Source organism: Mesoplodon densirostris, chromosome 11 (genome assembly GCF_025265405.1).
Source record: "Mesoplodon densirostris isolate mMesDen1 chromosome 11, mMesDen1 primary haplotype, whole genome shotgun sequence".
Taxonomy (NCBI): domain Eukaryota; kingdom Metazoa; phylum Chordata; class Mammalia; order Artiodactyla; family Ziphiidae; genus Mesoplodon; species Mesoplodon densirostris.
This window is the reverse complement of record NC_082671.1, coordinates 98471765-98484359: the sequence shown is the minus strand read 5'-3', so window position 1 is coordinate 98484359 and position 12595 is coordinate 98471765. Positions and strand designations below refer to the sequence as shown.

Below are 12595 nucleotides of genomic sequence, written 5' to 3'. Positions count from 1 at the left end.
ATGGCAGGCACTGAGAATACAAAGATGAATTTAGAAATGGTCTCTTCCCTCAAGGAGTTCTGTTCAATGAGGAGATAGATGCAGCTGAGTTTGAGAAATGCTTTGATGAGGCCAAAGTAGTGGGTGACCTCAGAGCATGTCACAGGACACCTGGAAGGGGTGGGAGAGGAAGTGATCTGCAAAATCTTCCAGTAGGTGACCGGAAACTGAGTCCTAATTTTAATTCGTTGAATTCTAGACTGTTAAAGCTGCACAGTGGCAGAATCATTTAATCCAAACTCCTTATGTGCCATAGAGGAAAACATGCCCAAAGAGGCTAACCAACTACTCCAAAGTGAGTATCAGAGTTACAGCTAGGAGCCAGATAAGTATTATTGGGCTCTCTCTTTTAAGAGATTTTTATTTTTTGTAGGAAAATTTTTATCAGTTTATTTCATCAATTTAATGATGTAATTAATCAGTTAATTATATTTTAATAATGTATAGGGGAAATTATTAATATGTATTGACTTCATGCACAGTAATGATGCCAGTAACCCACCATCTGTAAACTACAGACCTCGCAGCGAGCTGCTGGTGAATTTATTCAGATACATTCACTGTCTCACCCACCCTTGCCTCTTGAGCTACTTAATCCATGAACCTAATCACAACTGGGAAGGACAGGTACAGTCTGGCTGTGAACAAGAAGAATACAGCTTAGTCTGATTGCACTTCCTCTCCACAACTGATCCAGGCATTTAAAGTAAGACCCCCCCAAAGTGAAATGTTTTTAGTAGTAGTAGTATATAAAATTCCTCAGGTATGCAATTTTCTTGGAGTTTGTTTGCTTGTTCGTTTTCTCTCCTAACATAGTCGTTTTACTTGGGAATCTTTAAAGACTATGATTTAGGAATGGGACAATATAAGATCTCATTACATTAAAACAGAAATACTTGGGAAATCCATAATTTCTAATAGCTTGCCATCTGTTTGGTTTTTAGAGGCAATGGATTTATCCTGCTTAGGGCAGATGATGATCCTGGGGAGAAATCATGGATTATGCAATGGATTTCTGACCTTTTTAACTACTGTTATTAACTCACTAGATTGCAAACCAACATTTCCCAACATAAAATCAATTATTTTTTTGTCTTTCAACTCCTACCCCAAGTAAGGTTGCTATGGGCACCACATAACATCCGCTCTGGCGCCAACAGATTACATTAAAGTCACCCACAACCTCTCCAAATTAAAAACCTCACTAAGTTTGCCCTGGCCTTTTCACTGTACTCGCAATAGGATGCTCTTTTGCCTTGCCCCATAGTCCAGTTTAATCCGCTAGAAAGAATATTTTTAGAGGCACATCGGACTAAATCATTTTCATCTGAGCACACCATTTCCAAATGGCCGCCCACGGTCCTAAATCCGGCCGCTGCGGACCAGGACGAGGAGGTGTCCTCCGCTGCAGAGTCCTGAGACTCAGCGCATTCATAACTGGACGTCGGAAGCCAGAAAGGAAACTCGAACACGCAAAGGACAGGTATAACCCCGCACGGATGCACCGGAGAGGCCGAGATCGCAGCGGAGGTTTCCGTCCTTAGGCTTGGGGAGGGCCTGGGAAGGAAGCAAACATTGCTTCCCCAGTCAAGTCGGAGAGCAGGACGCACAGGGTCGGAGGTCAGAAGTTGAATTTCAACCCAGCCTGCGCTGCGTCCCAGCGCCTTCCGCAGCCCGGGCACCGCGGTGGCACAGGGCTGGGAGAGGACGAGGCTGGCTGGGGCAGGGGAAACTGTGAGTTGCCACTGCCGGAGAGCCGCCGGCGGCGAGGGCAGACACGACCCCTGGCGCCTTCAGAGCGCGAAGCCCGGGAGAGCAGGGCACGGCTGCCGCGACGCTGCGCCCCCGGCCCCGGCACGGCTGTCCGCGCTCCGCGTTGCCCTTTCGGCCGAGGGCAGCTCCCCGCCGCGGCAGCCCAGCCGCCGTGCGCCCCGGCACAGGTCACACGGGGTACGCCTTGTCCGTCCCCGGGCGGCTGCCCGGGCACCCGCAGCCTGACCGACCTTCGCCCCCCGGCGCGGGGACAAACTTCCTTCCTCCCAGGCCCCCGGCAGCGTAGGCTGGCAAGCGGCTCACTCGCCAGGCTTCCCCGGTCTCCGGCTGCAGCCGCCCTCGCCCGGCTCGGCCAGCTTCCTCCCTGCCCCTCACCAACCCCGAGCCCCGGGCGGGCGCCGAGCGATCCCCGCGCCTCCGCTCCAACAAAGCCGGCGGCCCGGAGGCGATCCGGCGAGGGGCTGGGAGTGGCGGCGGGGGCGCCAGAGCCCGGCGAAGGCACCCTTGTGCCGGGCGAGTGAGGCGTGAAGGGGGCAGCGGGGACGTGGCGGGCAGAGAAAAGGGGAAGAAAGTATCCTGCTCTCAGCGCGAAAGGCTTCTTCGCTGCTCCACGCTGCCCTGCTCCCCCTGCCCGAGCACGTCTGGCGGTCCCGGTGGGAGCTGGCGGGGCCAGAGGGGGAGGCAGAGGGGACGCGGTGGCCTGGCGGGTGAGCTGCTCCCTTACCTCTGTCCAGAGTGAGCGGCTGGACCGCTGTCAATGTCGCCATGTCTGCCGTGGGAGCCGAAGTGACGCTCAGCTTCAGCATCAGCAACCGCTTGTAGTGAGAAAAAGAGGAGGAGATTGGGGGCGGGGTGGAGAGGGAAGACGGAAAGGAGGGGGCAAGGAGGGAAGGTGGTGGTTGTGGAGGAGAGAAGGCTTGGGTGGGTTGGCAGCCAGATGGAGACGCGACTGTTGCGCGAGGGGCAGACCTTCAGATGCGGCGTGAAGCTGCGCAGGGACCGGAGAGCGAAAGCATCGCGGGCTCTGGCAAGGAAGGCTCTGCCCTAGAACTTTGCTCTTCCACCCCAAGGAGCGCCGGATGCGTGTAGCTAGTGTGTCGCTTTCTTTCAACTTTCCACTCAAACAAAATGGTCAGAGTGTCCGTGCGTCTGGGGGAAGGAGAAGAATGAAAGGGAGGGGATAGAGAGGAGGGCGGCAGAGAGATGATTTTTTTCGGATTAAGAGAATTTGTCAACCCTTTAATCCCGTCCCCTAGAAGGAAAATGCTTCTAGTTCAGAACTGTTGGGGTTTAACTGTAGTTGCTGTTAATTTCTGTTAAAGTTTATTTTGGAATGTTGACTTATAACAGTGCACGAGATAACTGACATAAAGCCAGAGTTCCATCACTAGGCCCCCGTTAAGGACCTGAGTATATTGCCTAGAAAAGAACGTATCTCACAAGCAAACTTCTTAATAATGGTTTTAAATTAAAAATCACAATGAGAAAACAATTAAAAACACAAAGAGAGGTTTCTATCACTAAGTTTGAAAAACATGTCCCTAGCACTCCTCCAGGTTGATCCTCAGAGCTGCCACTTGCTAATTAACATATGTGACAGGAATTGAACTAAGCCATGGCCTGACTTGGGGATTCAATACTGTCCCTGCCTTCCAGTAGCCTGTAATCTAATGGGAGATGATGTTTTTAAAAGGGTGACTTTAGAGTCAGTTGATCAAGATTCAGTTACTAGAACCTTCAACTATTAGCTGTGACCCCTTCACCCCAACAGACTGCTTTCACTATCTTGCCACTGTAGGGACTCTCATTTTTTTTTGATCAAGAAATTAAGAGGCATATAGAAATCTTGTGTAAGCAGAAGGGTGATGACTATGGGTTCAGGATTGGAAATGACAAAGCTGCCTCCGTCACCTTCCCTATGACAGAGCAGAATTGTTTTGGCTAGCAACATCCTCCTGAAGACAGACACAGTTTTACAGCAAAAGATTTGCATATAATCTACGTCATTGTCTTCTGATTACAATACGGATGGTTTCTGAAAACTTTCCCATCTCATGGTTTACATTTGAAAAAAAACTAACAAACAAGATTTCACCAGTGATTTGAGAAAGTCATAAATGATTGGCCAAACACCTAACACACCTTCAAGACATACGGAAAATAATAGTTCAGCATGCCTATATTTTCATTTAGTGTTTAGACAGAACACTGATCTGGAAATTCAAGTCTTAGTTATGTGCTTTTCAGAAATCAAAGCTCTCACTGATCCCCAGTTTCTTCATCTGTCAAACAAGGGCATTTGTAATCTTCAATCTCACTGAGGTTCTGTAAAATGAGGAAACTTATTCTTCCCTGCAATCTCACTGAGTTTTGTGAGGGTCTGACGAGATCATGCACACGTACGTGCTTTGAAAACAGTAAAGTATATACAAATATATTCATACAACAAACATACATCCCACCTGAACTGTATGGCAAGACTCTGCTAGGCGCTAGCCATGCAAAGATTAATGAGACGTGGCACTTTTTCTAGACAGTGCTCAGTACAGGTTGGGAGACAAATAATGAGCTGGCTGTGAGAATATGAGCAAGCTCTGAGCAAGAATGAGAGCAGCAAGTGCTCTAAGCACCGTAGAAAGGAAGTGCTGTGGGAGACAGGGGGAAGCAACAATTCTGGTGGATTATCATTATTCATCTCCCCTAAATCAAACAACAGACAGAAGTTGAACTGTGGACAATAACAACAGAGTATGTTCCAAGGCTTTGCACAAAATATCAAACCTCATTCAATAACTGAGGACGGGGCTTCCCTGGTGGCGCAGTGGTTGAGAGTCCGCCTGCCGATGCAGGGGACACGGGTTCGTGCCCCGATCCCGGAAGATCCCACATGCCGCGGAGCGGCTGGGCCCGCGAGCCATGGCCGCGGAGCCTGTGTGTCCGGAGCCTGTGCTCCGCAACGGGAGAGGCCACAGCAGTGAGAGGCCCGCGTACAGCAAAAAAAAAAAAAAAAAAAATAACTGAGGACGAAAAGAACATACAAATCCCTTGGCCACTAATGTAGTTCTTAACAACATCCTGTATTGTGAATATGTACTTTAGTGGCTTGATTCATAAATCTAAAAGCCATGATTTCAATACAAATCCCAGATTGTGAAGTCCATGAAGGTAGGCTTTTTGTCTTTTTGTTTCCTGATGTAGCCTCAGCACCAAATGTTTAATATAATGTTCCTGGACTTATGCTTTGAGCTCCCTAATTGAAAATTTACTCTACCATTCTCCCTCTGTGTTGACTCTGTAGGGTTTTTGTATGGATTGAAAAAGACAGGACGAGAAAGCACAAATCACCATATATTCGTTAGTTATTATTTCTAATAGTGGCAAGTTCAATGCTTTTAGCTTATGTCTGCACAGGTGTGAAAAATGAATAATAAACAATTCATTATCTGTTAGATTTTGCTTTTTATGAAGGATGAATAACTAGCTACTGTCTCTAATAACACTTGTGAATTTCTAATTGAGACATGCAGAAACATAAGAAAATATCCTTAATCTACTGTATTGCTTTGGTAGCTATGACCATGCTTAAGTCTCTTGAGTAACTGCCTGGACCACTCCTGTACCAAACACAGTGTTTCATCAAGGTCAGTATACTTGATCCATTCACATGTGTGTTGCCTTGCTGATTGTGTATTAATCAGGGAATTGTTAAAAACACCTGTGATTATACTTTTAGCTATTTGGTTACACAATCAGTGCAATTTTTCATTAAATGATGCATAGTAATTTACCTCTGTGGCACCTTTATTTTCAATGAAATTCATTAATTCAGACATTCTTATTCAACACTTTATATATATGCCAGGCTTGGAGCTAGGTTGGTTTCTCTTTATCTTTTCAGCCCAGAGGATTAGGTATTATTATCCCATTTTATAGATAAGTAAACTGAGACTCAGAGAGGTTAAGCAACTTGCTTAAAAATAGTAGCACCTGGGCCTTCCCTGGTGGTGCAGTGGTTAAGAACCTGCCTGCCAGTGCAGGGGACACGGGTTCGAGCCCTGGTCCGGGAAGATTAATGTTTGCTCTGATTCTGCCATAGGCAATAGCACATGCCATGGAGCAACTAAGCCCGTGCACTACAACTACTGAGCCTTCACTCTAGAGCCCGCGAGCCACAACTACTGAAGCCTGTGCACCTAGAGCCTGTGCTCCGCAACAAGAGAAGCCACCACAATGAGAAGCCCATGCACCACAACGGAGAGTAGCCCCGGCTTGCCTCAACTAGAGAAAGCCTGTGTGCAGCAGCAAAGACCCAATGCAGCCAAAAAATAAATAAAATAAAAAAAATTTTTTTAAGTGAATGTCTTTAAAAAAAAATAGTAGCACCTGTATTCAAGAGCCCCTGTGCTTTCCACTGAGAAACACGCTTCACCTTGCATTATTCAAGATTTAGTGATTTCAGCCTTTTATTTCAGAGTTCCATATATGAGTGTGTGTGTGTGTGTATCCTTTCTCTTTTTTGTTATGCTTGAGATTTACTCAAAGAGAGAAATGCATGGAGGAAATTTAGGTCAAAGGAGGAAAGAAAGAACTATGACACTGGTTCCATTTTATATAAATACAGGTTAATATTAAAATGACTACCTATTTTGAATATAAAGTCTCTTCTTGTTAAAAAATTCAAAGTTACATTAAGGTCTGTTTCACTTAATTGAATCTTTGTGAATTAAATGACAAAATCAAGAGAAGGTTTGAATAAAGCATTAGCATACCAAGAAAATGTGTTTAGTTAGATTATAAATGGAATATAATAAGCACAGTTTCATATGAGGAAAATAGCACCTACGAACTGGAATTCTTTCAGCCTTGGGTGTTAGAAATTATTTTTGACTGAGTTACAATATCACATTATTTTCTTTAATTCTCACAGCTTTGTCAAAATAGCATTAGATTAAGATGAAGTGCCAACCTATACTTTGGAATATAAAGGTTTGGGGGTTTTTTTGAATAATCATAGAGAATCTTACTATATTATTCTCTCCTTCGAGCTTTTTTAAACTGAGTGACAAGTATGTTCATGGTAAAATATCTGAATCTTAGACTTGTTTTAATAACTACTTATCTGTCTGTTCAGTCAATAAATACTGTACTTACTATATCCCAGACTCTGTTCTAAGCACTGGGATATCGCAGTGAACAAGAAAAGGCCCTGTTCTCACTTGGCTTATGTTCTATACAGGAGAGAAAGACAATAAAAAAACCTAAGAAACAAACAAGAAAGAGATCAGTTAGTGACTATGTGCTGTGCAGAGAATGAATAATTTGAGGACTGAATTGAGTCTAGGATAATGTCAGGATTACAAAAGACAGAGATAAGGGAAAAGGGCATTCTGAGAAGCGGGAGAGAAAAGCCAGGGATGGGAGAGCAGACATGGTGCGTTTGGGCAAAATAGGCAGTTCAATTTGGAGCATAAGATAAACAAGACTAAGCAGGGCCATTGAGAGTCAGGTTGTGAAAGATAATGTAATTAATAGAAATGTAATGAACCTTTCATGAATAGCTTTGTGCCCATCATACAATGAAATGTACAGACTATCCAGGCTAAGAAAAAAAATTGTGTTGTAGCATCTACTTTAAAAACTACTAACATCAGAATGAAATAAAGTTACTAATTCAGTGTTGGATGTTAGAAAATTGAAGATGAAATAAAAATATAAAATGTCGATTTTAATTATTTTTCATTAAAAAAAATTTTTTTTAATTTATTTATTTTAATTTACTTATTTTTGGCTGTGTTGGGTCTTCGTTGCTGTGCACGAGTTTTCTCTGGTTGCATTGAGCAGGGGCTACTCTTTGTTGCAGTGCGCGGGCTTCTCAATGTGGTGGCTTCTCTTGTTGCGGAGCATGGGCTGTAGGTGCACGGGTTTCAGTAGTTGCAGCACGCGGGCTTGCAGGCTCTAGAGCACACGCTCAGTCATTGTGGTGCATGGGCTTAGTTGCTCTGCGGCATGTGGGATCTTCCCAGACCAGGGCTCAGACCCATGTCCCCTACATTGGCAGGCAGATTCTTAACCACTGAGCCACCAGGGAAGTCCTCAAAAGACATTTTTAAAAATTCTGAAAGAATTCTGAAATCTGAATAATCCTCATTTGTAGGGTCTTACTTGCATTATTTTACATTACCAGTTATCATGCAAATAATAAATATAATAATTAATGTTTGCTCTGATTCTGCCATAGGCAATAGCACATGTAATAAGTGCAAAGTCTTTCTGGTAATTGTATATTTTATTTATGCCTATTTAATTCATAGAATATAAAATGATGTTTTTGTTTCATTTTGAAATGAACATTTTTCTATTTTCACAATTAGAAGTTATGATTGATCTTTTATAATGAAATTTAAATTCAAAGCTTACAATTTTCCTTTTTTCTTTATGCATCCCAACCTCATAATTACACCACTGGGAAAGCCTAATAGATGCAAGAGAGGCAAGATAAAATGATTTTTAAAAGTGATACTGGACTCATCTCTTCCTCTCATCTACTCAGGAGATATTTCTGAACTTTTAGAACCCACAAACTTTAATGTTTTTTTAAAAATATTTGTATTACCATCACATCTTAAAATTTTTTAATATACTTAATTTTGAGTCTACAATTATGCTTTTATCCAACAAATCTTTATGATGCACCTGCTACTGTATATGCCAGACACTGCTCTATGTTCAGTGGTAAACATGGAGGGAGTGACTTTCCTTATGGAGCTTAGATTTTATGAAGGAAAACAGATAAAACACAAATAAACAATAAATCAGATAATCTTAGGTAGTAGTAAGAACCACAAACAGTGATATGCTGAAGCCTGTTCACACTTGAGACCCAGTTATGTGCATCTTGCCCCAACGTCACTTTTAGTGACATCACATTGGTATCTTTAGACTGGCCATGGTGGGAGTGTTTACACCATGGATATTGGCAAATACTACATATGGAAGCTTTGTGTTTTCCTCAGGAAAGCTAGTTGTTAAACATTTGCCATCATACCACGAAGTCCACAAGGAAAATAAAATAGACAGTTGTGATGAAACATGCAGCAGGGAGCAGGCAACATTAGAATGATCAGAAAATAAGTCACATTGTGTTTGATACAAAAATTTTTTAAAATAACATATCTACCCTGTATTTGATGGAGTACTGACTAGGATGCTGGGCCTGGGATGAAGTTAGAAGAAATAGGAGACATTCATGTTATTTCTGAGGAATTACAAAATATTTGGAAAGGAAAGAGAAGCATCAATGGAAAGGCATAGTATGAATTACACAATGATGTATCAACAAGAATAAGTGATAGTATAAATTTGTATATGTTAAAGGCATACATAATAAAAAAAAACCCTCTGGATTCTTTGAATGCTTCCTGGAGGCAGTTTACATTCACTTTTATTTTTTATTTTATTTTATTTTAATTTTTTAAATTAAAAAAATTTTTTTTGCGTTACGTGGGCCTCTCACTGTTGTGGCATCTCCCGTTGTGGAACACAGGCTCCAGACACACAGGCTCAGCGGCCATGGCTCACGGGCCTAGCTGCTCTGTGGCATGTGGGATCTTCCCGGACTGGGGCACGAACCCGTGTCCCCTGCATCGGCAGGCAGACTCTCAACCACTGCGCCACCAGGGAAGCCCTTTTATTTATGTTTTAAAATACATTTTTAAATTATTTATTTTTTTTTTTCTTTTTTTTTTTTCTTTTTTTTTTTTTTTTTCTTTTTGCGGTATGCGGGCCTCTCACTGTTGTGGCCTCTCCCGTTGCGGAGCACAGGCTCCGGACGCACAGGCCCAGCGGCCATGGCTCACGGGCCCAGCCGCTCCGCGGCACATGGGATCCTCCCAGACCGGGGCACGAACCCGCATCCCCTGCATCGGCAGGCGGACTCTCAACCACTGCGCCACCAGGGAGGCCCTAAATTATTTATTTTTTTATTTTTGGCTGTGTTGGGTCTTCGTTGCTGCGTGCGGGCTTTCTCTAGTTGCGGCGAGCGGGGGCTACTCTTCATTGTGGTGCGAGGTCTTCTCATTGCAGTGGCTTCTCTTGTTGCAGAGCACGGGCTCTAGGCGCACGGGCTTCCACAGTTGTAGCATGCAGTCTCAGTAGTTGTGGCACATGGGCTTAGCTGCTCCACGGCATGTGGGATCTTCCCGGACCGGGGCTCAAACCCATGTCCCCTGCATTGCCAGGCAGATTCTTAACCACTGCATCACCAGGGAAGTCCCTACATTCACTTTTAGAGGAGACTTGGAGATATTTTCTTTCCTGTGTGCGGATAATAAAATGTCACACCTTTGAGGAGAAAGCTACTCTTTGCAATTTTGAATCAAAAGATTGCTAACCAAGTGGACCAGATCTTCTATGGGATTTCATGAGAACGAAAGAAAAGGAGGGACAAGATTATCATAGTTGGGTGCCTGTGTTACTAGAGAATCTTATCATGGTGATGAGAGAACTCTATTGGCTTGATCCTTAAAAATGGACACTAAGGATGTTCAAGGCTTATTTGTTTGTTTCAAACTTTAGCTTTATTTAAAATATGGTTTAAGTGGCTTTCTCTTGAAAAGCACCTCAGTTCCTGACTTTCATTTCTTTTCTTAATCCTGCCCAACTTACTTCTCTCTAATTCTGGAACAATGGAATTAATTAGGAATATTAGGAAGAAAGAGATGAAAAGGCCATCTTCAAATTCTTCCCAGATTGTGTCACAATACAGTAATTGAGGCAGTAACCGAATTTACTGTAGGTGTGCTGAGGGCCATACTGCCAGTAATTAGCAAGTTTGAGAGCAAAATGCAACATTAGCATGGACAGCACATTCAGGAGAGAGTTATAAACTCTTATTTTTATCCTCCAATTCTCTAAATTAAAGCAAATATCACTACAATTTTAATCGGTTTGCATTTAAATGTGATCTTTCTTAGGCTCAACCTGAAGCATAAAGTGTCATATCTTTTTCCTAAAACTTCTCAGTGGGGTCAAATTATGTTTTTCTTAAACTAAGTGCCTCATTCTCTGCTTCTCTGCCTTCCCTGCTTTTCTGGTCCTCGATGAATTTTTATCCCCTTGCTCGTGTAGGTGGATCTTTCTGATGCTTATAACCTTATTGTGCCGTTCCCCAAGTCCGCAGCTATGCAAGACACCATCCTGAAATACAGTGTCTTTGAGAAACTTCCTCTTTCAGTGATTTCTTAATTTTACTTCTTGCTCAAAGCATTTAATTGAATAATAAACACAATTATGACTTTATTTTGGCTTCTTGAGGATTTAACTAGAATAAAAATTAAAAAAAAATAAGGCAAATGAAAAATGTTTTAACTCTAAATATCATCAGGTACCTGTCACCTCAAATTTTGCCTAGATCAGTAGTGGCAAATCAAGCCAAGTATTTTTGTCTAGACCCCAAATCAAAGCAATTGCAAATAAATGGAGAAAGTAAGCAAATCTCTGCCATTTTTAACCTAGGACAAGCAAGTAAACTATTAAGTCTTTTATGTAGTTAATATATTTTCTTTTTTTGTGTGGTACGCGGGCCTCTCACTGCCGTGGCCTCTCTGGTTGCGGAACACAGGCTCCGGACGCACAGGTTCAGCGGCCATGGCTCACGGGCCCAGCCGCTCCACAGCATGTGGGATCTTCCCGGACCGGGGCATGAACCCGTGTCCCCTGCATCGGCAGGCGGACTCTCAACCACTGCGCCACCAGGGAAGCCCAATATATTTTCTTTTTAACGAGGAATTTTGTTTTGAAATGTTAAGTGTAAGACAATGCACATGGAAAACAATTCTTGATAGGTATTACAAAACCTTACCACAAGTGACCAATGTTAACAGGGATTTTCGTGTCTTCTTTCAGAAATTGTATGTACATACATATATATATATCTACACACATACATGTGTGTTCACATATCTTCTTAAAAACTCAAATAGCCTTATACACCGTATTTTACACCTTGATTATTTTATCTAGTGATATTTTCATATCAATACATTATATATGTAAAATCTCTCTTAACTACTTCAAAAAATTCCACTGAAATCTTCTCTTATAGATGAACTTTCAGGTTGTTTCTAGGTTTTTGCTATCTCAAACGGCATTAAGAAGGAAAATCTTTCTTGCTTATATCATCTTTATGAGCATAAATTCCACTCGGTTATAACTGTGTACTTCCGTATAACCCAGGACTAATGTGGCCCTTTTCAATGATAATGCTCTCAGATTATCATACCTGCAGCCATTTTATTCCTGCTTCATTGTAGGCATTCTATCCCATGAGAATTGCTACCTCTTTTCTATAGAACTGTCATATTTAATTGAACCTAAGATGCCAAAGTGATTGAAAAAAACTATTTGCCATAGACTGATGACCATTTTTGTCTTCAAAATATGTGGTATGAAGCACCATCCAGCAATCCAGTAAATCAATGATGATCACCACAATTTTCAACTGAGAAGCTAACAGTGTCTAAAGCGAGTTAAAAAAGTAAGAGCCTAAAAAAATCCACTTTTGGATATTTGTTTTATTGAAGGTTTTATTTTTATTATTATTTTTTTTCAGTACACGGGCCTCTCGCTGTTGTGGCCTCTCCTGTTGTGGAGCACAGGCTCTGGACGCGCAGGCTCAGTGGCCATGGCTCATGGGCCCAGCTGCTCCACGGCATGTGGGATCTTCCCGGACCGGGGCACGAACCCGTGTCCCCTGCATCTGCAGGCGGACTCTCAACCACTGCGC

General features: G+C 42.7%; 1 protein-coding gene across 8 annotated transcripts in view; it reads right to left on the bottom strand.

Annotated features, from left to right (window-relative positions):
* LIN7A (lin-7 homolog A, crumbs cell polarity complex component) overlaps nucleotides 1-12595 on the bottom strand; it is a 245462-nt gene that overhangs the window by 127003 nt on the left and 105864 nt on the right. Inside the window, exon 1 of one of the 8 annotated variants that reach the window (XM_060112957.1) lies at nucleotides 2537-2618. The exons of the other annotated variants lie outside the window; for them this stretch is intronic. Coding sequence (XP_059968940.1) covers nucleotides 2537-2618 — 82 coding nt within the window. Of the gene's footprint in view, nucleotides 1-2536; nucleotides 2619-12595 lie in introns of those variants that run through there. 8 annotated transcript variants of the gene reach the window in all.